Genomic DNA, 22,907 nt, shown 5'->3' with positions numbered 1-22,907 from the left:
TCCAGCCACTGGAAGTCGGCTAGACAAAAAGACGTGTCACTGGAGGCTGTCTCTCTCAGAATAGAGGGTGGCTGGAACTAGCAACTCATGTTTCTCTGGAAGGAGCACCACAATTTCCCCATTCATCTTAAATGCTACCAGTGTGCTTGGAGTCAGCTTTGCCGCTGAGCTGGTGCAGAAAGAAATAGGAGCCGGGGTCAGAACACACACCGCACACTGCTGGGCCACTACTCTTCCAGTCTGAACTTGACACAAAAGGGAAAATAACATGATCCCCATGGTTCCTGAAATATTTCAACCAAATTTCTGAATACTAATTCTCCCCCTACCTTTCCAAGCGCCCAGACAGAGGGGAGAAGCAATGCAAACAGGTCTTGCGGTTTGGGGGGAGGGGAGGTTGTTCAGGGTCTTGTTGGTTTTTAGGTTTTTTGGGGTTTTTTAATCACTACACACAACTCCTCCTCCCTCACCCAGCCAACACCTAAAACCCCTCTGGCAATACAAATAAAAGTGCAGCTTTAAGCTTGAGCTCTCTTTTAAAATATGCCTTTCAGCAAACAGATAAGCAAGCAGGAAGATCAGGATCTGGGAATGTTCACTGCATACAGTGAGATGCTCCTGAACCAAACCAGCAAGAGAAATATTTTTCTTAAAAGCAGTCCTACAGACAGAATTCTTATCATAGATAAGGGTGCAGTCTAGTGGCAAACTTCATGAAATGCAGCCCCTTTTTCCAAAGGAAAGTGAGAGCACTTCTAAAAGATGAAGGAAATGTAAAAGGGGTGAAATCCCACCCCAGGTCCTCCCAAATGGGGCCGCAAGGACAAGTCATTTCTCTCTGATCCGGAAAGTCCGCAGCCCAGCCATGTGGATTTCAGAAACAAAGGGAAATCACCACCTTCCTTCCTTTAAGACTTTAGCTTTCATTCTGTTTCACTAAGGAAAGCAGGGACCCAATAGTGTTTGAAGAGGTTGCCTGAGGTTTCAAATAGAATAGTGATGTCCCTGGTCAGGATCTCTTCAGAACAAGTCCCACGGCCCTGTCAGCTCTCAGTCCTGAGATGTACCTGTGCGTGCCAGTTAGCCTTATAACAAGGTGCGCCTCTGGTCTGTCACCCACTCCCTCCAGAGATGTGGCCCTACCCAGTAGAAATGCTCCAGTAAACCAATGTGAAGGGAAGGTATCACCCCAATCTGCCTTTCTTCCATCCCAAAACCCCACACCAGGATACCTTAGGTCACCAGGCAAGATTTTCAGACTTAGCATCTTCTGGGAAGCACTAGTATCTGAAACTTACTGCTCCCTACAATGCTGTTGAATGAGTATCCCTTCCCACAAGTATACACAACACAGATACCCAAAAGCTTGAGCAAGTGCGCAGACGTGTGTGCGTGTACACACACACACACACACACACACACACACACACACACACACACAAAACCTCCCTGGGCCAACAATGGAGCTGAAGGAAAGTAGCCACCTCTTTATCATATGACCAAAGACAGTCACTCCGCACTCCAGGGGCAGGAGAAATGCTCTTAATTAAATCCCCTTTCCTGGGCTTTTAGAGGGGAAAATCCAATTTTGCTTTTCTTTTTTTTTCCCCCTTTCTTTTTAATTCAGCTCACTACCCTCAGCTGGCCATCCTACACTAACACTCCCCTTCAAACACACACACACACACACACACACACACACACACACACCCCTCTCACACAGTAACTTAGACACCAGCAGACAGCCATTTCCCAAAGCTTGGGAAGAATTTCTTGGGCACTGTATATATCCACTTGGCTAATAAGAAAATGCTTCTCCCTGCAGCCTGGGCCTTGGCTAGTTAAGGGGTGGGAGGGAGGGGGAGACCGAGTTAGTCTTCATTGTGTCCACCAGCTCCTCCAATTCTCCCTTATACTCGCACTCCCCCCCCCCCTCGTAGGCAGCCCAGCTCTGTCCCCCAACCCCCTTTCTTACACTGGGGGGAGGGGGGCACTGTTCCGGGAGCTCAGGGGAGCCCCCGTGTGTCTAGAAGGCCTCTCCCCACCCCCACCCCGTGTGAGTTTGTACTGCAAAGCTCCTTGGCATCCTCGCCTGGGTTGGGTGTTGGGGAGCTCAAATAGCAGCTACAAACTGGCTGGAGGCCAGGGGCCGTCTATTTAAAAGCGCCTGCTCCACCGGAGCCCGCAGTCTCTTTGGAAACTTCTGCCGGGGAAAAGAGCTAGGAAAGGGGCAAATCGGTGTGGGATTTCCTTCTCTTTTCTTGCTCCTTTTAATTACCCCTCTTCCGTTTGCACCCTTCTTCGAGCTTCTCGGAGAACCTGCAAATTTCGAAGAGGTGGTGGCAGAGTGGGAGCAAAGAGGTGTTAGGGTTTGGGATTTGGGCCTTTTTTTTTTTTTTTCTTGATTTCGACATTTTCCCCCACTCTCGCGGACACCGCAGCCGCCGCTTACCTGTTCCCCGGCAGCCGCGCGCTGCAGGCAGCTGCAGGTTAGAAAGGAGCAGGGTGCATTTTAGACTTTAAACAAAATTTTTGCAGACAGCCCCATTTTTCTCCCCCCCACCCCCACTCCCTTCTCCACAGCCTCCGAGCTCATTATTCCGGTGGTTGCTTTGGGGTGAACAATTTTTGGCTTTTTCCCTCCCTGTAATTCTGAGCGGGTCTGGCTGGGGGGCGGGGGTTGTTTCTCCGGCTTCCACTCCCTCCGCGTGCACCTGGCGCGGCTCTTTTCCCCCCAACCTGTTGCAAGTCCTTTAATCCTTGCAGTTGGGACTTGCCGGCAGGCACCTCAGCCTTCCATCTCTCCCTACGTTTTGCAATTGTCTGGGGGAGGGCACCTGCTCTACCTGCCAGAAAAAAATTTTTTTTAATTTCTCCGGGCGCCCTCTTAGCCCCTCTCTCCCTACACGCTCGCTCTCGTGTCCCGCCCCAAGGTAAAGAGGAAGACTCGGAGAAGATGGTGCTCACCGCGGTCCTCCTGCTGCTGGCCTCCTGTGCGGGGCCGGCCCAGGGCCTGGGCTCCTTCGTGCACTGCGAGCCCTGCGACGAGAAAGCCCTCTCCATGTGCCCCCCCAGCCCCCTGGGCTGCGAGCTGGTCAAAGAGCCGGGCTGCGGTTGCTGCATGACTTGCGCCCTGGCCGAGGGGCAGTCGTGCGGCGTCTACACTGAGCGCTGCGCCCAGGGGCTGCGCTGCCTCCCCCGGCAGGACGAGGAGAAGCCGCTGCACGCCCTGCTGCACGGCCGCGGGGTTTGCCTCAACGAAAAGAGCTACCGCGAGCAAGCCAAGATCGGTGAGCGCGCTCAGTGTGCCAGTCAGTTACGCGGCGCACGGCAGGGGGACACAGGGCAGGCTGGCCCCGCGCGCTTGGGCCAGCAAGTGGCTTGGAGCCGGGGTGTAGCCCGGGAGGAGGGCGGGGAGGGTCCTTGCACCTCGGAATTAGAGCCTGACGGATCCAGCTACCCCGGGCTGCTTTCTTACCCGTGCCTCTCGCAGCTTTCGCTCCTTCTCCTCGCCCCTACCCCCACCCTTCCCCACCCACCTCCTCCCCCTCCTTCTGAATACTGGCTCTGAGGGCATTCGGTCTCCAGGTCCAAACCCCCACGTACTCAATTTCCAGTCTCAGAAGGTGCGTGTTCCTGTATCAGCTCCCTCCTCCACGCACCTACCCACCTACCCAATACGGGTTTTTTTCTAAACTTGAAAAAAAAAATCTCTTTGTTAAAATATTGCTTCAACTGGGAACCTGGAGAGAGAGGCGTTACCGGTCTTCTGTGGTGATTCCACCTTTGTCCCTTCCAGCCCCTGCCCCCTACCAGTCCGTACTGGCGTTTCTTCCCCTCTATCCCGACACCCACTCGCGCGCTCACACACACGCAGAAACGCTTGAAAGCTAACGCCTTAAGGGTGGGGGCTTTTATGCCCCTCCCACGTGCACACCCATCGCTCGTGACTGGTGTGATTGTTTGTGGCATACGGTAAAACATCTTAAAATGCCAAATGCCTTTTTTCCTTCCGGGAAGGATAAAATTACTTTAGCACGCTCGGCGGCTGCGGGGAGGGGGGAGGGGGGGCTGAGAGGAATAGGAAAGAAGGATTTCTGTTCCCCTGTTGAGTGTTGGTCCCTGAATCTAATTCCTTTTTCCCCGCCCCAGTTCAGATTTACCTAGGAAGAAAGGTGGATATAGGGGCAAGAAGGGATATAGAACTCAGACATCGCAACTTCCCCGCCAGTGCTAATCTCACCCCCCACCCCCCACCACCTCAGTCTTTCAAACTGGATCACAAGTGGGTGTGGTGTAAATGCTAGAGGGGCCCTGGAAACACAGAATGCAAAATCAACTGGGCGGAGACCGAAAAGCCGCGCTCCGGGAGCCTCCCCTCCGCCTCCAAGTAGCCCCGCCCCCGAGTGGCCCCGCCCCCAAATTCTCTGCGTCTGGAGTCGAAGGTTTAAAAAGTTAACAGAGCTACTTGTTCTGATCAGAACAGTTCTGCCCCCACTCCTTCCTTAAAATGTGGCTCCTTTGGATTTACCTGATCTCACTTTTTTTTTTTTTAAGTCTAATGAGTTCTACACGAAAATCTGGGCTCTGAAACGTCAATCTGGTTATTAATCCTCCCCAAAAGGGCTTAAGACTTAGCTAAATAATGTTTGCTCTGTGTAGTTTCCCACTGGAGCGAAGCCCTTTTTTTCCCTCCCATCCCGTCCATTAGGGCACCCCAATATGAGTTTTCGTAACTACAAGCTGCACACTATCGCGCGGGGTAAGAGTGCGTCAGCGCTTGAGAAGGGGCAGGAGAACTTTCCTGGGTTCAGCCTGGATTCCCCACAAAGCTTGCAGGGTTTGCCTGTCGCCCTCAGCCGCCCCCCACTTTTCGAGAGGCAGTGGTCCTCCAGACTGCAGCCTGCCAAAAAGGAGCAGAGTGCGACGCGCAGGCCCCGGAGGCCCTAGAGGCCGGTTTGTGGAGTTATTTTTATTAAGAGCCACTTTTCGAAGGCGGTCCTGGCCGCCCTCATCTTCGGGGATGTGGATTTGGAAGAGCTTAGCACCGGGCGGTGGCGGAGGAGGGGGGTAGGCGGGGTGGGGGAGGGGACGGGGTCGGGGGGACGGGCGGAGAAAAGGCATGAATCGATTTACTGACTAGGAAGCGAGCGCTCTGGGTAATAATCCGGTCACGTCGAAAGTATGCAGGGTATCACTCAGCCGCATTCTGGCCCCGCTTTTATTTGCCCAACCGTGTGGTTGGTGTGATGTGGTTGGTGTGGAGGGTGTGCGCGCAAGGGGCGCGCGCGCGCGCGCAATTGCTTGGAAGAGCAAATTGGCTCATCATCCAACTTTCCAGTTCAACGTAACACACACACACACACACACATCGGTTTTTGTCCCAAGCAAGATGCCCTTTAGACTTCTCTGCCGCCCATTCTTCAACCCCCACCTTCAAGGTGCCTCCCCTCCCCACCCCAGACTTTCTTGGAACTCCACCCTTCTTTGGCAGGTGCCTGTTACAGGATGGCAACAGGAGCTGACCCCTTCCTCCCGGAAGATAGTATGGTAGTAGGAGATCCTGGCTCGAGCCTTTCAACTCGAAAACTGTTGAGTGGGTCCCCCAAAAGTTGGAGATGGTGCAGAGAGGGTTCATAAAGAGAAGGAAATGACCAGAGAGAGGGAGGAGAGTGTCCGCTCCCTTGACCAAAAATTCTGCTCCTCAACACCCTACTACCATGTCTCCTTACCAAAGTCATCAGTGAGAAGTTGGCTTTGCTTCTCTCTCCTGCGGTTGCCATACAGATAAGAGAGGATATGCATATATATGCGCACACCTAAGTCAAAAGATATATGCATAAAAGAAGAAAGATATGGATATAGATACATATCTTTTTTTGACCAAAAGAAACTGAGCATTTCCAGAATCCGAAACAGGGAGCTGAGGAGAGCGAGCTGGCAGGCAGCCAAAGCTGCTGGGAGGAAGAGCTGAGGGCGGGCGGGCCCAGACTGGTGTTTTGCTGGGCGCGTTGCTAAGCAACGCGAGAGCGAGTCTGCTCTGCCCGGGAATTGGGTGCTGAGAGCACACTGGGCCCTGCATTTTATTTTGGCCAGTTCTGGGGCAAAGATAGATATAGAAACAGAGAGCAGTGTGCGTGAGGCTGGAGGGAGGCGGGAGACGGGAGCTATTTATTGATCCAAGCTCAATAAATATGGGTGAGCTGGGTCCAGCCAAGGAAGCACCCGGCTTTGCTTGGGCATTGTTTGGAGAAGGACCCTTGTGGTTTTCTGGGCAAGAGGGCGAAATACATACTTGCCCCGTTCTGGGAGATCTCTCCTGAGCGCGTGAGACATTAAGCTTGGGTTACAGGGAGAAATGGGTTCTGAGTTTCAGTTCTGTCATTGAGAAATAAGAGAGAGAGGACAGATAATATGATCTAGGAACGAAAAAATATTACCTAAGTAAAAATAAATTCGGTCTTTGCTTCTCTGAGATGTTTGGCGTCCATCACCCTGGCATCCTCTCCAAGCCTGGTCCAAATGCCATGTTGAAGTCAAGCCCTGGAGTTAGGTTTATTGGCCAGATTTGTGTCTCAGTTGAACAAGATCATGGAAAACCAAAGGAGCCAAATTTCTTTCCCACCCGCACACCCTCCCTTTGAAATAAGGCTTTGAGAGGCTGGCTGTGTCCTGAGCCAACCAAAGTGGGAGCGGGGAAGACAGAGATGGTGCTTTTAACTTGACTTTTCTTGCCTCCCGCCCCCTCTTTCTGCTGTGTCAGCTCAGACTGGAAGGGCAAGGACAGTTGGCCACAGTGAGAGCTCATTTTCTACCATATTTCTCTTTTCTTCTTCCTCCCTCTCACTCTCCCCCCCCCCTTCTCCTTCCCCTAGCTCCATGGCATTCCTTGGGGACTTGGATTTTAAGTTGGAGCAGCTGCCAGTCAGTGCTGGGGCTTGGGTTGGATTTGAGCAGACAGGTGGGTTTGCAGCTGCAGAGGGAGGACCAGGCTGACCTAGGAGGCAGAGGTCACTATGAGGGTTACAGCAAAGGGCATGGGAGCAGGAATCCCAACAGAAGCCCTGGGCCCCTTAATAAGGGGTGGGGGGGGGGGGCACAGGAGGGGGAGATGGCTAGCAGGAAAGGAAGGTGATTTTTATCTGTAGTTTTTACTTTGTACCTGAGCAATGCCTTTGAAACTTTGGGTTATTTAATGCATCGAACATAGATACTTCGGAGAAGGGATGCACACATTCCAAGCCCACTGCACCCAGAAACTGGAAGAACTCCATAAACAGACCAGGTACCAGTGAGGGACCAACAGGGAGCAGAAGTGAAGGGGGAGGGTGGATGTGGTGAGAGACGAGGAGGCAATTTGGAGGGGTTTTGTCTGAGTTTTTGTTTTGCATTTTTACTATGCTGATCCAAAAGTTCCAGTCCCCAGAGAGCATCCTTAAATGGCAATCTGGATGTGTTTTCCAAAACAATGAGATTTATTGCATATTTGCAAAAATAAATAAGGAAATAAACAAGGAAGCTGGTTCTAAGCTTCTACTCCCCACTGCCCCATATCCAGAAGATCTCCCACTTGTGTTTCCGGTTCCATTTCTTTCCATGATTTCTATTATGATGCCTTTTATATATACATATATATAAATCCAGAGGAGCTACTGAAAACCTCAGTGAGAGACAAAGTGTCTTTTTTTACCTGGACACTTGGCTCAGCTCAGTCCTAGTGTCTCCCCAGGAATGGTCTAGGTATTGATCCAAGAGTGTTAATGCTGGAGAGAACCCACAGATCATATAGCACTCAAAGTGATGGTTTTACAGATGAGAACACTGAGGTGGAGGGTACAGAGTCACTTGTCAGTTGGGCTCTTGCTGGAGCCCTGCCTAACGTGCCACAAGGCCTTCAGCAAATATGGCACAATACTTGTCTTCCTATAGTAGGGGTTGTGAAGACGAACTGGGGGAGAGTGCTGTCTTTTAAGGGAAGAAGTGACATAGCCCCAAAGTGGAGAACACAACACCCTTTCTATTTTCAATCATACTCTGTTGCCTCCCTTTTCCTCCATAGTCTTGGAAGCAAGACTGGCCTAGGCCAGTTGTTTAGTGAGGGGTGGGGACAAGGAGGGTGGAAAGGGACAGTGCTGAGCCCAGACTTTGGGTCCATGGACTCAACTTCCTTTGCTGAACTGCAGGGAGCTCTCTCCTGATGTGGGAAGGCAGGCAGGCCCTCACTGGCCCACCGTGCAGAAGGAGAACATGGCCCAGAAGCAGCCAACTTCCCATGGCAACCAGCCCCCACCAGCATAGGCCTTTCATGGAGGCAGGCAAGCAGGACGAGGAGACCCGAGCTCCAGGGGGTAGGAGTGGGAAGAGAAAAACACTGCCCCCAAGAGCCCCTAAGGAAGAGAGCAAGAAAATCACCGGGTTTGTGAACAAAGGCAGGGATGTCAGCCATCCTTCCAAAGGAGAAGGGAGACAGGCCTCCTGATTACAGCTGGGGGCTTCAGATGGATCTGAGGAATGGCAGAGAGAATTCGTAAGAATCCAAAGGAGAAAGCAGATAGGTTAAGGTCCTCTTCCCAATAGGTTAGACCTGCCAGGTGCACCCCAGTGGAGTTTAAATATAAAGAGATTAGTTACCTCATTTCTCGTCCCTCCACCTCAACCATCAGACATGGGCCTTCCCTTGCCAAAACCTGAGGCAAGGCCCAGACCAAATTTGTACTCAGAACCTGGCGACCTTTGACCTCTGCTGGTCCCCACAGATGAGTTGGGCCCTAGTTATCCTGAACCATTCGGGTTGTCCCATCACAGCTGAGCTGACTGGTCTCCACGTTCTCTTTGTCACCCCACTGAAGAGGACCCTCGTCCCAGACCCTTAAGAGCAGCACTGGCCAGTTGAAGTCCAGTACAAGTCACACATGTAATTTCAAATTTTCTAGTCAGACATTTTTTTAAAAAGGCAAAAAGAAACAGGTGAAATTCATTTTAACCATACTATTTTAATTCCATGTTTCCAAGATATTATCATATCTACATACACTCAAGCAGTTACAATGAGATATTTTACATTCTTTCTTCCATATGCAGTCTTTGAAATTGGAGGTGTAGTTTGCATTTACAGCATGTCTGAATTTGGACACAAACTTTGCATTAAAAATACTGTATATTTAAGTTTCTGTATATTTAAGTTTCATACAATTTACAGTTGAGGAACTGGATTCATACACCTGAGTCCTTCCAGACACACTCAAAAAGTTTCCAATAACCACACTGAGTATTAGTTTTTAAATTTAAATTAATTTTGATGAAATAATTTTTCTTTGAATTGGGGGCAGACGGAGGAGAGAGAGAATCTTAAGCAGGATCCACATCATGTGGGAGCCTGACTCGGGGCTCCATCCCAGGACCCTGACATCATGACCTGAGCCAAAATCAAGAGTTGGACGCTCAGCGGACTGACCCACCCAGGCTCCCCTAAATGAAATAAATTTTTAAATTCAACCCCACTAGCCACATTTCAAGCTTGAATGGCCACATGTGGCTAGTAGCCTACCCAACTGGAAAGTCTAGACGCCACCAGCAAGTGCCCCTGCCCCCAACCTGAGAAGGGAAGTAACATCTCCGTTCTCCCCTCCTGCCCCAAAGAGTCCAAAAGGAAGAGTCTGAATCTGGGTTGCCAGATACCACAGGACTCTTGTTTAACCCGCAGCAGCTCTCTTTTCTTAGGGGGACTGGGGAGGGTTCTGGCTGCCTGCTCCCTGCCACCCCCTTCTGGTCATCCAGGACCATTCTCAAGGAAGGTGGCTGCCTAACTGTAATGTTCTGAATGGACTGTGGTGAGTCATGAGTGGAAGTGTAGCCAGGTCAGAGAAATGGCCAAGTGCTTCCTTTTCCTCTCCTCTGAATGGCTGCTTTGCACCTAGCCCCTCCATTCCCTTCTGATTAGATAGAAACGTTTCCAATGAGCGTGCTATACCTTTCCCAGTTCTAGAGAAACCCAGCCAGAGATACTCATCTAGGACGTTGTATGTAAGTGTGTATTTCTCATGTGTGTAAATGTATCACCACCTGTCTCCCAGAGATCAAGAAATCGTGTACTGGAGTCTCCGCCCTCCACCCTCCTTTGGCCATAGGGAAGAAAGTTGAGGCGGATCCTTTCTGTACCTCTGTTCCCAAGACAGTGAGAGATGTGTGGGTGAGACCCCAGCCTTTCGTCCTGGGGAGTGTCACCAACTTGACAGCAGCTATCTATGCCATCAAGGGCAGCTGGTCACCTCTTCTCTCTGCATCTTTTGGAAGGAAACATGGTGCCTTGATGCACCATGAAGGAATGCCATTAGACAGGGGGATGCTTCGGAGGGAGTTCTCCCAGTGAGGACTGGTTGCTCTCGCCTGGGGCTGACAGTCACACTTTCTGGCAGTCCGACTCTTCAGACTGTTCACCCACCAGGCTATCTGGTGTCTCTATTTCTCTGTTTAGGATAGAGATGTTACATACCCACATTGGCCAACTTCATATTGGTCTAGAGCATCTAAGTCCCTTAGTTTCCCTGGACTGAAACAGAGTGAAGGCTGGAAAGGATCTCAGCAGGGTAAGCCCGTTGTCCTCCTTGTCTAGTCACTGAGGCTCTGAACCTGCTCCCCGCCTCTGCCATTCACCCCAAGTCAAATTTCTCCTCCAGTGTCTTTTTGCAACTGTTCCTTGGGATCACGGTTGTTTGGGTTTGTTTTCCTCTTGAAAAGACAGCGCTCCTTTCCTTCTCAGCCCGTAATTCATGTTAAAAAGAGCCCAGAACATGCAAGTCTGTTACTGACCACAGAGGAAAAGAAAACAGTGTCTTCCAAGAGAGATCGGAGCAAGGCAGACACTGGCCAGGGATGGAATGGCTAGGAGGAGGCACACTGTAGTTCCCCTGGAAGGCTCAGCAGCCCCTCCCTGTGCCTGCACTCTTTATGCAAAGGCATGCACACACAGTGTCATTGATTCATTTGGCATGCACAGCTGGGAAACGGTCAGACTTCAGGAGACTGGAACACATCTCACAGTTTTTTAAACAGTGAGCGGCTGATCCATCATTCCCCCGTAAGCTTCATGTCCTAGCAAAAAGCTGGAGGATGGAGGTTGGCGGGGAAACAGGGCAAAGTGGGGAGGGGTTGCAGAGCATCTAGCCACAGCCTGGCGTGGATCAGTGCCCTCTGACCAGCTGTCCAATGGGACTCTCTGCAGGGAGGAAAATGCCCTCTATCTGCTCTGCCAACGCAGCAGCCACTCTCCACTGTGGTCATGGGTCCTTGAAAAGTGGATAGAGCAACTGAGGAGCTAAATTTGTAATTTGATTTAATATTTATTCATTTAAGTGGCCACATGTGGCTAGTGAGTACTGTCATGGATAGCACAACCTTAGATCAAAGAAGCCCTGTAAACCCAGGGGAGCCCCGGCTTGTTCCCATCCCCCGAGACATGTTCCTCTGCTTCTTGGCTCCCTCTGCAGCAGCTACAAGCTTACAGGCCAGAGCATGAGCGAGGTGACCTCTCGAGGCATCCACGGAACTGTGGCATGCCCGAGCTCATGTTACAGGCGCGCTTCTAGACCCACTTCTCTTTACCACTCCAGGAAATCTGTGCATCTCCCCATTTAAAGATTATATACTGAATACCATACAATGGAGAGAAAAAGATAGATGACAAAGCTCCACCCTTAAGAAGTTTACTGTTTAAATTCCACCAAAGGAGTTAGAATGAAAGCCGGAGGAAACCCAGCTCCCCTTTTCATTCCTTGTAGAGAGATTCTGGGCAAACCCATCTTGTCTCCTGGCTAGAAAAAGAGACTTTCCTCTCCCCAGGTCCAGGTGGCCTGGCAAAGCCCTACATTCCTCCTGAAATGTGAATTCTGAGTACGCCTTGGTTTCTTCAATTTCCGTAAGCAACGTTGCAGTATCTGGGCCACCCAGAGTTCTCTGGAGTTCAATGATGAGGTTAAGATAGAGTGGGAAACTACCACGAGCCCTGGACCAGGCGTTCATGGTGCTAGGGAATGACTAAGAGTTCCAGGATGGAGGGTTAGACGGCAGAGGGCAGCAAGGTCCCCAACATCGCTCCAGTCCATCGCCGGACTGGAGAGCAGGATGGTATCAAAAGGCTTCTTAAGAGCATGTGCCTGCGTCTGCTGGCGCGCCAGCCGGCCCCCGCGAGAGAGCTTGAGTGGGAAACAGGCATGGTACACTCTGGTGTGAGTGGCACTGCTCACCCTAGGAGGTCTCCAGGTCCATAGCAGCAGGGCCTACAGCAGACACCCTCTGTGTTTGCTGGGACAGGGAGATGGCGTAGTCCTCAAGCAGGTGTTCGCGTTGCCAGAGGAAGGACTGTGTACCTGTGTGTGCCTCCGTGGAGGCTGGTGCAGCAGCGTGACCCGGGAGTGCCTTATGAATGAAGGAGGGGCTGAGCTGGCCACCCCGACATGGCAGGGGCAGGGCCCATCAGAGAGCTGGCTGGAAGGCAGACCAGACTCAGAACCCACCTGAAAGGCAACCATCAGGACAATGTGGTAGCCCTCGCTTCCGTGGTCTTCAGATGAGATCAAGAAATTCACAGGTCATGCCTCTGCTATCCTTGCAGGAGGAAACAATACTGAGCATTACATATTTTCCATCTGCTGCAGAATCCTTTCAAAATGACATCTAGAGGTGGGAAGGGGGGACCCCAGACAGGTCTCTCTTCTACCCCGGATTACTTTTCAGCTACAGATTAGAGAAGCAGCATGGGGCTAGGCACAGGTCTGCCTTGTCCCCCCTTGAGCCTCCAGCTCTCATACCTGCCCTCACCCTCCTTGTATGTGGGTTTTTTCCAGTCCTCACCCATCCATCCCCCTGACTCCTGAAATGCGTGCTGCAGATACACAGAAGGAGAGGATTGGGGTAGCTGTCAGAGAAGCCGGGGAGGGCAGCACATAAGTCCCAGATCTGAAAATTGCTTGCAGTCCCCAGAAACCAGCACTGGGGACGTGTTGCGTGGCCATCAGTCTACTCCGCCATCTACTGGCCATGAGAGGTATTGGCCTGCTTGTGGAACAGCCTCCAGAGCCTCCTGCACTTACAACTTCCCTTGCTGTTCAAGGGCAGGGCAACTTCACCAGGAAGTCCTCCCTTTCATCCACCTAAATCCCCTCTGCAACCTTGGTCCATTTTCTCTCGATGAAAGATCACAGGAGCCACCTATCTACGTGTGCCTGCTTGTCTTATCTAAAACGTAAACCCTGCCCAAACTGAAAGCCTATTTATGACTTGGCCAGAAGCTGCTGAGTAGGGCTCGCAGGCTCTGGCATTCCAACTCTGGTCTTACTTTCCAGCCTTTTAATCTCCGTAGCTCTGCATGGGGTTTTGCTACATTTCTGTGGTCTCTGCGCCTGCAGGGGACCACAAAACCCTGATGAGTATCTTTGCTACTCCACTGTCCTGCTCTCTGTGTAACAGGTCCCACAGGGTCACGTGGCACCAAAACCGGGAGGCACATGAAAACTTTAAGCCTGACCTTCAGAAGCAGCCAAAAAGCCTGTGAACTGGGGAGGGCATGCCCTCAGGAACCCTACCTCTGTGACCCTAGGAAAGGAGAGAGGGTTTGCAGAAGTGCTTTGAGTTCCTTAAGGAACATACAAGAACATATGGGAATCAACACCGTTTTCCAGTATCAACATGTGCTTAGCCCCAAGGCCAGAACAGTTTCAGAGAAAAGACTAAGGTCAAAGAAATTTGCTCCCAAGTTCACTGAGCCCCTGTGAACAGCCCCATCCTCCTCCCAGGAAGAGTGAATCAAGGTTAAGGGCAGCTCACAGCATTTCTTAGAAAAGGTCCTAGAAGAGGGAGGGTCTTGAGAAGAGCTGTCAGTACACGGTGTGCAGTGAGCTAGCATGCCTCCATCCACGTCCACTAAGGTCAGAGAGAGAAGCCCGTGAAAGGTGGCATCACATCTGGTGGCGGAGGGCATGACACCCTCTGACCAGATGTCTTTAAGAACTAGAAAGAGTACTCTGAGACACATTCATGTCCTTGTTCCTGCTTGGACACAGCGAGATGGACCTACCGGTCTAGCGAAAGGATTCCAGGAGCTGGTACTGTCTGCCACTGGGAGTAAGCACCTTCCTGGGATCTCCCGGTGGAAGAGGGAACCCCTAGAGCCCAGCCACGCAGGTGCCCCTGAGGACAATTTACTGGCCCTCCAGCCTCAGCTGAAGCAGCCTCTAGAATTGCCGTCCAGCCCTCTCACAGGTGCTGGTCAGCTCCCGGCCCTCCCACCCGTCTTCCCTCACTTCATCTGCTTACAATCTCGATTAGGGAAAGGGCGTGACCATGCACCCCCAGAATGCCCCCCCACCTTTCAGTGGCAACCATCTCTTGTCCTCTCTCCTACCAATGGCCATCCGCTTTTTCAGGGTCAGGATGCTTGGTGATGCCCAGAGAGGTTGAGTGAGGCATCTCAGATCACCCAGCAAGATAGGCTCAGCCACCCTTCTGAGCCACAGTCAGCTTTTCCTCTCCACGCACCTCTCCCCGAGACCTGAGCCTTGGATTTGGGCCTATGTACTAGGTCACAGAGCCCTTTCTTTCGGTTTGTCCAGAGTCCCCCAAGCAGGCTCTGCTCCCCTCTGCACGCCACCCCATGCTAGCTTGTCCCACAATCAAGGAAAGTTGCTTCACTCCAAACATCCCTCCTTTAGCTAACCCTAGAAGGCTCTCCTCTGCCTACCAGGCACATCGCCGTGCTGGTGAACAATCACAGCAGGTTTGTAGGGTCGTAACACAGAGTCAAGCCAAGGTGGGAAAAGGACAGAAAGACCAAAAGTGGGGGATGGGGACCTGGCACTGAATTTTGCTCAGAGAAAGCCCGCCCATTGCTTTGCCGTTTGCTCTCTCCCCATCATCTCCCTCTCCGGTGACTACTTCCCTTCCTCCTCTGTGGAGAAAGATCCAAATCAGCTAACCGCCCAAAACTCTGCAGACCTCTGGGGGCTGCTTCAGGGCGGGGGAACGCCTCTGCCAGGGCCTTAAAGACCGGATACCTATTCAATTAAGTTTGACAAATCCCAAGCCAAGAGACAAACAGGTGCTCAGGGGTTTCCTGCCACCTGCCGTCCGGACCTGGTTAGGCCAGATCCCCACACATCTCCCTTAACCCACACCTGGCACTTCCCCTGGAGAGAGGGTTCCTGCCCCTGGGGGCACAAAACAGTGTCTTCTCACCAAGATTCTCCTTCCCTGTGCATCTCCTCTCCCTCCTTCCTTGGATCCCTCTCCTTCTATTCTCCATTCCAGGGCCTTGTCACCGTGGTTCCTGGAGAGCCCGGTGATAGTGAGGCGGGTGGAGGAGAGGATTTTCCTTCATCTCATCCAAGTTATTCGGGGTCACTCCAGAGCCCTATTCTTCTCTTTCTAAAATGTGAAAACAAAAGAGGCAGTGAAGATAGGCCGCCACACCCCTGCCTGGCCCACCTTACACCCAGTCTCACTGTGGGCATCCTGGCCACATCCTGCCCACCTGGAAAGAGCAGTGGAGCCCTCCTCACTCTGGGTCTGCCGAGGCTGGCAGGGTCAAGGAGCCGAGAAGGGAAAGGGAGCCCCAGAGAAGGGTGCCCGCGAGATAAGAATGTACTAGAAGTCTGTGGATGGAGAAAAGGCCAGGGGCTGGAATTATCAGATCAACAAATAAATGAACAAAGTCCTATTTCTTTAAAGGTCATAAGTCAGCTAAGTATAGACTGTCACCAAGTCTGTCCTATATATAACTGCTCTAGTCCCAGCCAGCTGTCCACCTCTCTTGGCCTGGAGCTGAATTATGTTCAGCCTCCCAGGGCCCAGAACACAGACCCAGCCCTGAGCCAGAGCAGAGCCTTGGGGTTCCAGGTCCCCCACCCACCTGCACTGCACCCCTGCCAGACCCACATGTCCGGCTCTCTCAGGTCCCCTCCTCGCCGTGATGCTCCCCACCACCCTGCTAGTCTGGACCCCAAGGACCCTCCTGCTCCTGGTTTCCCAAAATCCAACAGTCCTGGAAGCATGAAGACCCCACTTGGGGATAGACATCACCTCCTGTCCAACTGGGCTGTCACCTCTCTTCCTCCATCAGCCTGCATCTCCACCTGGTGCCCTTCTGGGCCACCCCAGCCACTGCCCGGCTACCTAGCCAGCCCCTCGGTAAGCAAGACCCTCACCAGTGCCTGAGCGCCCCCAGGGGCCCCTTCCCTCCCACTATCCCCTTCCTGCCCCCAGCATGTCCCCTCTCCCTCCTGTCTGACCCGCCCTCTTTGATCAGCCTGGTCTTTTCAACCCCGCAAAGTCTTCCTAGCTTTGCTCCACTGGACTCCAATCATGCGACCAACGTCCCAGCTCTTGGACGAGTGCTGACTCTTCCATCCTACTTCTGCTTCCCCCCAGTCAGGGAAGCTCCTGGAGGGCAGACACCCTCCAAGCCTCAGGCTCTGCCCCAGAGACTGACCCTCTGCCCCCTTCCCCTGCAGAGAGAGACTCCCATGAGCATGAGGAACCGACCACCTCCGAGATGGCAGAGGAGACCTACTCGCCCAAGATCTTCCGGCCCAAGCATACCCGCATCTCCGAGCTGAAGGCTGAGGCCGTGAAGAAGGACCGCAGAAAGAAGCTGACCCAGTCCAAGTTTGTGGGGGGTGCTGAGAACACTGCCCATCCCCGGGTCATCTCTGCCCCTGAGATGAGACAAGAATCTGAGCAGGTGCGTCTCGCGGACTCTGCAGGCTTTGCACACTTCCTACACCCAGGGAGCGTGACAGGTACAAAGAGGAGAAATCTTTGGGAGCCACTAGTTGGAACAAAATTCTCCATATATCCTCTGGCCCCCAGGGCCCTGGGCCATGCATTCTGCATGTAGAGATGCTTTCCTCTCAGCTCCTGCCACATCTCTCACCCCCACCGTCTTCACACAGGGCCCCTGCCGTAGACACATGGAAGCTTCCCTGCAGGAGCTCAAAGCCAGCCCCCGCATGGTGCCTCGCGCTGTGTACCTGCCCAACTGTGACCGCAAAGGATTCTACAAGAGAAAGCAGGTACGCCCCCGTCCCACGCACCCAAGTTCAGGGGGCTCCTGAAAGCGGCACTTGCCAGAAAACCTTTTCCTCTCAATGCTTACGGTTTCTGTCGTTAACAATAGTGTTTCCAGAACCCCCAATATCCACGCGAGTACCCCACTCAGAACTTTCCCCGCTCCCTCCTGTACTGTGGTCTGCTTCCGTTTTAGTGATCCCCCTCACTAACGTGAATTCCTTAAAAAGGAAACTTTCTATCACTGTGTCATTCACATGCTATGTATACTGTTTTCTGATGAGCACACACATAAACACATGCACAGAGATAAGGACTGCAAAACAAATGTTCAGAGGCAGCTAATCATTTACGTCCCATTCACAGCCAGGCTACCCTTTGGGCAGCACTGCTGTTGGTTAAACCAGTAGTACTTAGTATAGTATTAGTATTAGTACACTTAGTATTAGTATAGTATTAGTATTAGTACACTTAGTATTAGTATTAGTATAGTATTAGTATTAGTACACTTAGTATTAGTATAGTATTAGTAATACTAATACCTTAGGCCAGTGGTTCTCCCTGTTCCTGGAGCATCGGAATCACCTGGAAAGCTTATCAAAACACTGATTGCTGAGTCCCACCCCAGAGTTTCAGGGATGGGCTCTGAGACTTCTGCGTTTCTAACAATTTCCCTCCCAGGTGGCCCTGATGCTCCCTATGGGTTCCCTTCATCTAAGTTGGGGGTCAAGAGCCAGATGCCCTTGAGTCAATTGTTGGGCTTCCCCCTTCTGAGCTTTGTCCTCCTTACCTAGTTATTTAATGTCTCTGCCTCCAGTCTCTCATGCAAAATGATAATTGTACCTGCGGTCCTTATGTAATTTTGACAGATTAGGGATTAATCTTTATAAAGCACTTACAGTCTGTACTCTGCAGGAAGTGTTAAGTAGTGTCTGGTACTGTAGAAATGATGCACCATCACCATCATCATCATCAGATCACGTAGCCCTATGGAGAATCCCAAGTTGGAGACCCTGGATGGGGGACAGAAAGGAGATTGTAAGAGCTAGCCACTGGCAGACTGTCTAAATGAGCATCCCCCCTGGGGCCGTCCCCCGTGCAGGAGGCATCCCAGAACCCTGAGGGTTGGGACAGGGAAGACAAGGAGCAGGGCCAGAACAAGGGCCAGGCAGGAGCAGAGCCCCCCACCCCGGGGAAGGGGGCGGCAGGGGACCGCCATCCTCACTGCCTATCGCTCTCCCCACCCCAGTGCAAGCCTTCCCGTGGCCGCAAACGTGGCATCTGCTGGTGCGTGGACAAGTACGGAATGAAGCTGCCAGGCATGGAGTATGTCGATGGGGACTTTCAGTGCCACACCTTCGACAGCAGCAACGTTGAGTGACGCGTCCCCTCCCCGTCCTTCCCTTACCCCTCCCACCCTCAGCCCCGACTCCAGACAGCACCTCCCTCCACCCCAGGACGCCACTCATTTCATCTCATTTAAGGGAAAAAAAAAAAAAAACATACATATATCTATCTATTTGAGGAAACTGAGGACCTCGGAATCTCTAACAAGGTCTCAACTTTCAAACTGGCAACAGTGGAGAAGCAAACAGCTAAGGAGACCCCCCCCCCGCCCCCGAAAATAGTTTTCTCTTTGAGGCAAGTTGAATGGACAGGGAGGGGAAGGGAGGAGGAACACGAGAGAGAGAAGGGAAGAAAGTGAACGTGTAGAGGAGATGGGGAGACAAACTGAGTTTCGAAGAAGGAAAGAAGAATGTGGATAGGAAGGAAAGATCCCCAGGACCATGGCTGGACCCACCTGTTGTGTCCAGCCCTGGCCTGAGTTGGGAGACATTTGGGCACCGGAAGGTACGGCCCCAGGTGTGGCATTCAATGGCACCCTTGGAGGTTTTCCTGTCTGGATTAGTCACAGGAGAGAAAGGAAACGACTTGTCTCCACCTCCAGCCAGCAAGTTGAATGGCTTGACCCCGCCCCCGCTCCCCTCTCCCCCAGCAGAGGGTTCTCCCTCCCCAAAACTTATGAAAACTAAAATGCATTCCATTCCTCTCAAAACAAAGCAAATGACTAACCGAATGCTGTTAGATAGATAAGTTTTCCGGAGCAGAATCACAAAGATGACGTCTGTATGCATACTCCAGTCCTGGTGCGGACTTTGGGAAAGCAGTACGTGCCCCGAATGGAGAGACTGCTCTTCCAAGGGGACTAGATCATGCCGACACGGGTGCTTTCAGCCCCTCGTGGCACTCCATTCACTACCAGTATGGCCTCTCTGGGGGAGGATAGGCTGAAATCAAGGCGGCCTTGTACAGACTTCTCTACGAGGCTCCATATAGTCATATGTAAGGCATATACGTCTATGTTCTTTCTTTTTTGCTTTCTTCTTTCCTTTCCTTGAAAGGTTTGCATTAACTTTTCAAAGTAGTTCCTTGGGGGACTCTGAGGAGCTTCCTCATTCTGGGAAAACCAAGAAAACCCATATTCTTCTAACACACCCGTAACTGCCGTTTTTGCCAGCCTCCCAGGAGCGGCAGACACAAGCCCTCAGTGGGCCACAGTGTTGGACGCCTTCACAATCTCCCGGGTGCAGGTGCGTCCATGGGAAGCACCCAGCCAGGTAGATGAGGGCTGTCCATGGGGCGCCCCGCAGCCCCAGCCCCACTCGAGTTAGCCTTTAGACCCTCGGGAAATCGCTGGCTCTGGGCCCTGCACCAAAGGAACACATCAGGTCCAGGTTTGACCCATGGGTCCTGCCCAGCCTTTTCCTTTCAAAGGGGCAGAACCTGCATTTTGAAGCCAGCAGAGCGGGAGAGAGACTGAAATGAGAGATGGCAGCAGGCAGGATGGAAGTGAATGGATTTAAATACAGGGAAATGGAAAAGCGATTGTGCCTGCCAGAGAAGAGGGAGCGGAGGGACGAAGAGGGGAGAACTGCTCCCTTCCAGCTTTCGAGCAAAGCAGCAGAAAGGGGGACAAAGCCAAGAGCAACTTCCTGGGTCCCCATCCTCTAAGCCCTTTGGGATTGCAGAGGACAGAAAGAGGAGAATAGGGGTGCATTTCCTCAGAGAGAAATGAGGTAGGTTCTAGAACCTAGCCGCTGGCCAGGAGCAACGATCAGCACAGGCCAGCCGTGCCTTTGGAGGGACAAGACTGTGCCCTCGGATGGCCACCTTCTCCCTGTAATGAAGGACTGGGGCCAGAGCCTTTCAAGCTCCTCATCCCCCCCAGGCCAGTGCAGGCTTTCTCCCTGGAGTGGAGGATGGAAAAAAGGCCCAGGATAAAGGGAGGCCTCAAGGGTGCTGGCATGTGGCAGCCAGATTCTGAACCAGGAGAATTCCCGTTCCCGCTGACTTCCTCAACAAATCAGCAGCCGCAGGGCTGTCCTCAGAGGCTGGAGCTAGCCCACCAGGGAAGGGGGCTTGGACTCTGGCAAAGGAGACTCCTCCTCACTGTGAACACGGCTCTCTCTGCTCTTTGCTGATGGTGTGACGCCATGGAGACCACTTCAACACCGAACTTGGGGCCATGAGGAGGGACAGCAGAGAAGCAAGTAGATTTCAGCTGGTGGGAAGCTTGCAGCTACGGAACTTGTGGGGGGGTCTCCTGCCGCTGCCACCCCCCCCACCCCCCGGATAGGACAGTTGGCTGGGACAAGAGAGATGGTCGCTTGTCATAGGACAAAGGGCCCGATGGGGCTGGCAGCCGCCAGGACTTACTTGACCTGCTGCGTCCATGTGCCCCATCTCTCTGCACGACTCTCCCCAAACCCCTGACTCACATTTCTGTGTCTTAGGCCAGTATTGTAAACCTTTCCCACTTCACTCTTCTGTTTGCCCATTCTTTCTGTGGATCTCGAACAGTCCTCTAACTGGGATCTGCCAAGTGGATACTGGGGTGCCATTCCCCCTAAGAAACGACTGAGCCAGGAATTGCATACCCTATCCCACACCCCTCCCAAGACCTGGACCTGTTCCTGAGAGGGGTTCTCTCCTTTCCCCCCTGCTATTTACTGGACTCTGAATGGGTGTCTGTCCCTTCCTTCAGCTCTTTGCCAGCAGCCACAAGGCGGGGAAGAGTATGGCCTGGTTTAAGCCCACCAGTGTCTTCGGGTGTCCAGAGTTCATGCTGACTCCCCCAAACCTGTGAGTCCGGCACTTGCCATGACTCTGCTCAGCTAGCCACGCCCTAGAGGATGCTGGACCTTCATGACAGACAAGACTAACCTCCCAAGAGGGAGGCCTGGCTTCGGAGGGAGTCATGGAGGAAGATGGAGCATCCCTAGGGCAGGGCGGGAGGGGAGGCTGGTGGGAAATGCTGAGAGCCGGGATCCCGAGCAAGGGTCTTCTTGACTCCAGGCCTTAGGCTCTGGAGTTTTCTGTGGCCTCAAGACTAAATGTTGCCCCACCCAGCCAGCAGTAGGCCTCTTCCCATCGCCTTTGACTCAGGCCTCACTCCAGCAGGGAGTTACCTGTCATTCCTACTGCTGCCAGATGATGGAGGAGGGCCTCATCAGGACTGACCCTCCTTCTCCCACAGCTTCCTTTCCCGCCTGGGCAGAGCAGGGCATCCGGGATGGAAGAGACTCTAAGGTTTCTCAGACAGCCAGGCCTGGATAGACAGGCCTGGAGACATTCAAACCCCCTCACCCCAACAGGGGAGGACGGGAGGCCCAGGAGGCCCCATGTGGTCTACCTCCTGTCTCCTCACCCATTTTCCCATCACCGTCTCAGTGGTCTCCACGGTAATCCTGCAGGGTCAGCCTCCTCTGGGGAGGTGGGCCCCACCTCAGCTCACCCGCTACCTAGCTTGTGGGCAGCCACATGCCTACCACACCCCTCTCCAGGAGGCCCAGGGCTGCCCCCCTCCATCTGTTCAGCTCCCACTGCCCCCTCCCAGAGGGCTGCACTGCAGGTTGGAACTTTAGAGGGACTTTAGAGGGCCAAGGAGAAGCATGCCTTGGGCTCAAAGAGGACATTTTTAGAGAAAGGAAGCTAAGTTTTGAGAAGTTGTGGCAAAGGGGGTGGGGACTTGCCAGCCAGCCCCCTGGGCATTGTACTGTCTTTATTTTTAAAACCACTAAAGTGCAAGACGTATGCACTTTTCTCCACTTTTTTTTTCTCCTAGTTTTTGATTCTTTTTATAAACATACTTTCTTGGTTTTCTAATGGAGTTACCGTTTAGCCATTGTCACTCTCCTTCTCTAACTCCTCTCTCTGGACAGGGAAAGGGAAGGTGGGGAGTGTCAGCCTCCTGTGCCATTCCCCTCCCCAACTTCTCTGGTCCCCCACCACCACCCTGAGTCTCTCAAATCTCCCACCACCACCGCCCACCCGCCATCACCACCACACAGTAGCCCACACGGATAGACAGTTGTCAGACAAGATTCCTTCAGATTCCGAGTTGCCTACCGGTTTTTTTTTTCTTTTTTGAAGACAGCAATAACCACCACACATATTACTGTAGCTCTCTAGTCTTACGTACATACATATCATAGCTCTATTCTATCTCCCTTTGTTTTGTTTTAGACTTTTTTTTTAAATAAATGCTCATAATCTTTACTGGTGAAAAAGGATGAAAAAATAAATTGACAAATAAAACCAGTTTGTGGGGAAAAAAAAAAAAGCAGAAAAAAAAAAATCACCTGAATGCAGAGGGGCCCGCCTCCTGTCTAGCATTTTGTACCTGAGGAAATAAAAAAAAAAAAAAAAAAAGCCAGAGGATCTCACGTTTTATTAAAAAAGTGAAGATTGCTGTATACTATTTATTCAACGTATAATTTATGTTACTCCTTGATCTTTGTCTTTTGTCATGACAAAGCATTTATTTAATAAAGTTATGCATTCAGTTA

At 52.1% G+C, this 22,907-nt stretch overlaps 1 protein-coding gene across 1 annotated transcript; it reads left to right on the top strand.

The window, feature by feature from the left end:
* Window positions 1-2,176: 2,176 nt before the first annotated feature.
* On the top strand, window positions 2,177-22,907 carry IGFBP5 (insulin like growth factor binding protein 5). The gene is made up of 4 exons (XM_047721428.1): window positions 2,177-3,290; window positions 16,503-16,732; window positions 16,944-17,063; window positions 18,308-22,907. Exons 1-4 carry the CDS (start codon window positions 2,957-2,959, stop codon window positions 18,437-18,439), a joined length of 816 nt encoding a protein of 271 aa, XP_047577384.1. The 5' UTR covers window positions 2,177-2,956; the 3' UTR covers window positions 18,440-22,907.

The sequence above is a fragment of the Lutra lutra genome, chromosome 3 (genome assembly GCF_902655055.1).
Source record: "Lutra lutra chromosome 3, mLutLut1.2, whole genome shotgun sequence".
Lineage (NCBI taxonomy): Eukaryota > Metazoa > Chordata > Mammalia > Carnivora > Mustelidae > Lutra > Lutra lutra.
Note: the sequence above shows the minus strand (reverse complement) of the source record. Positions and strands in the feature narration are given on the sequence as shown.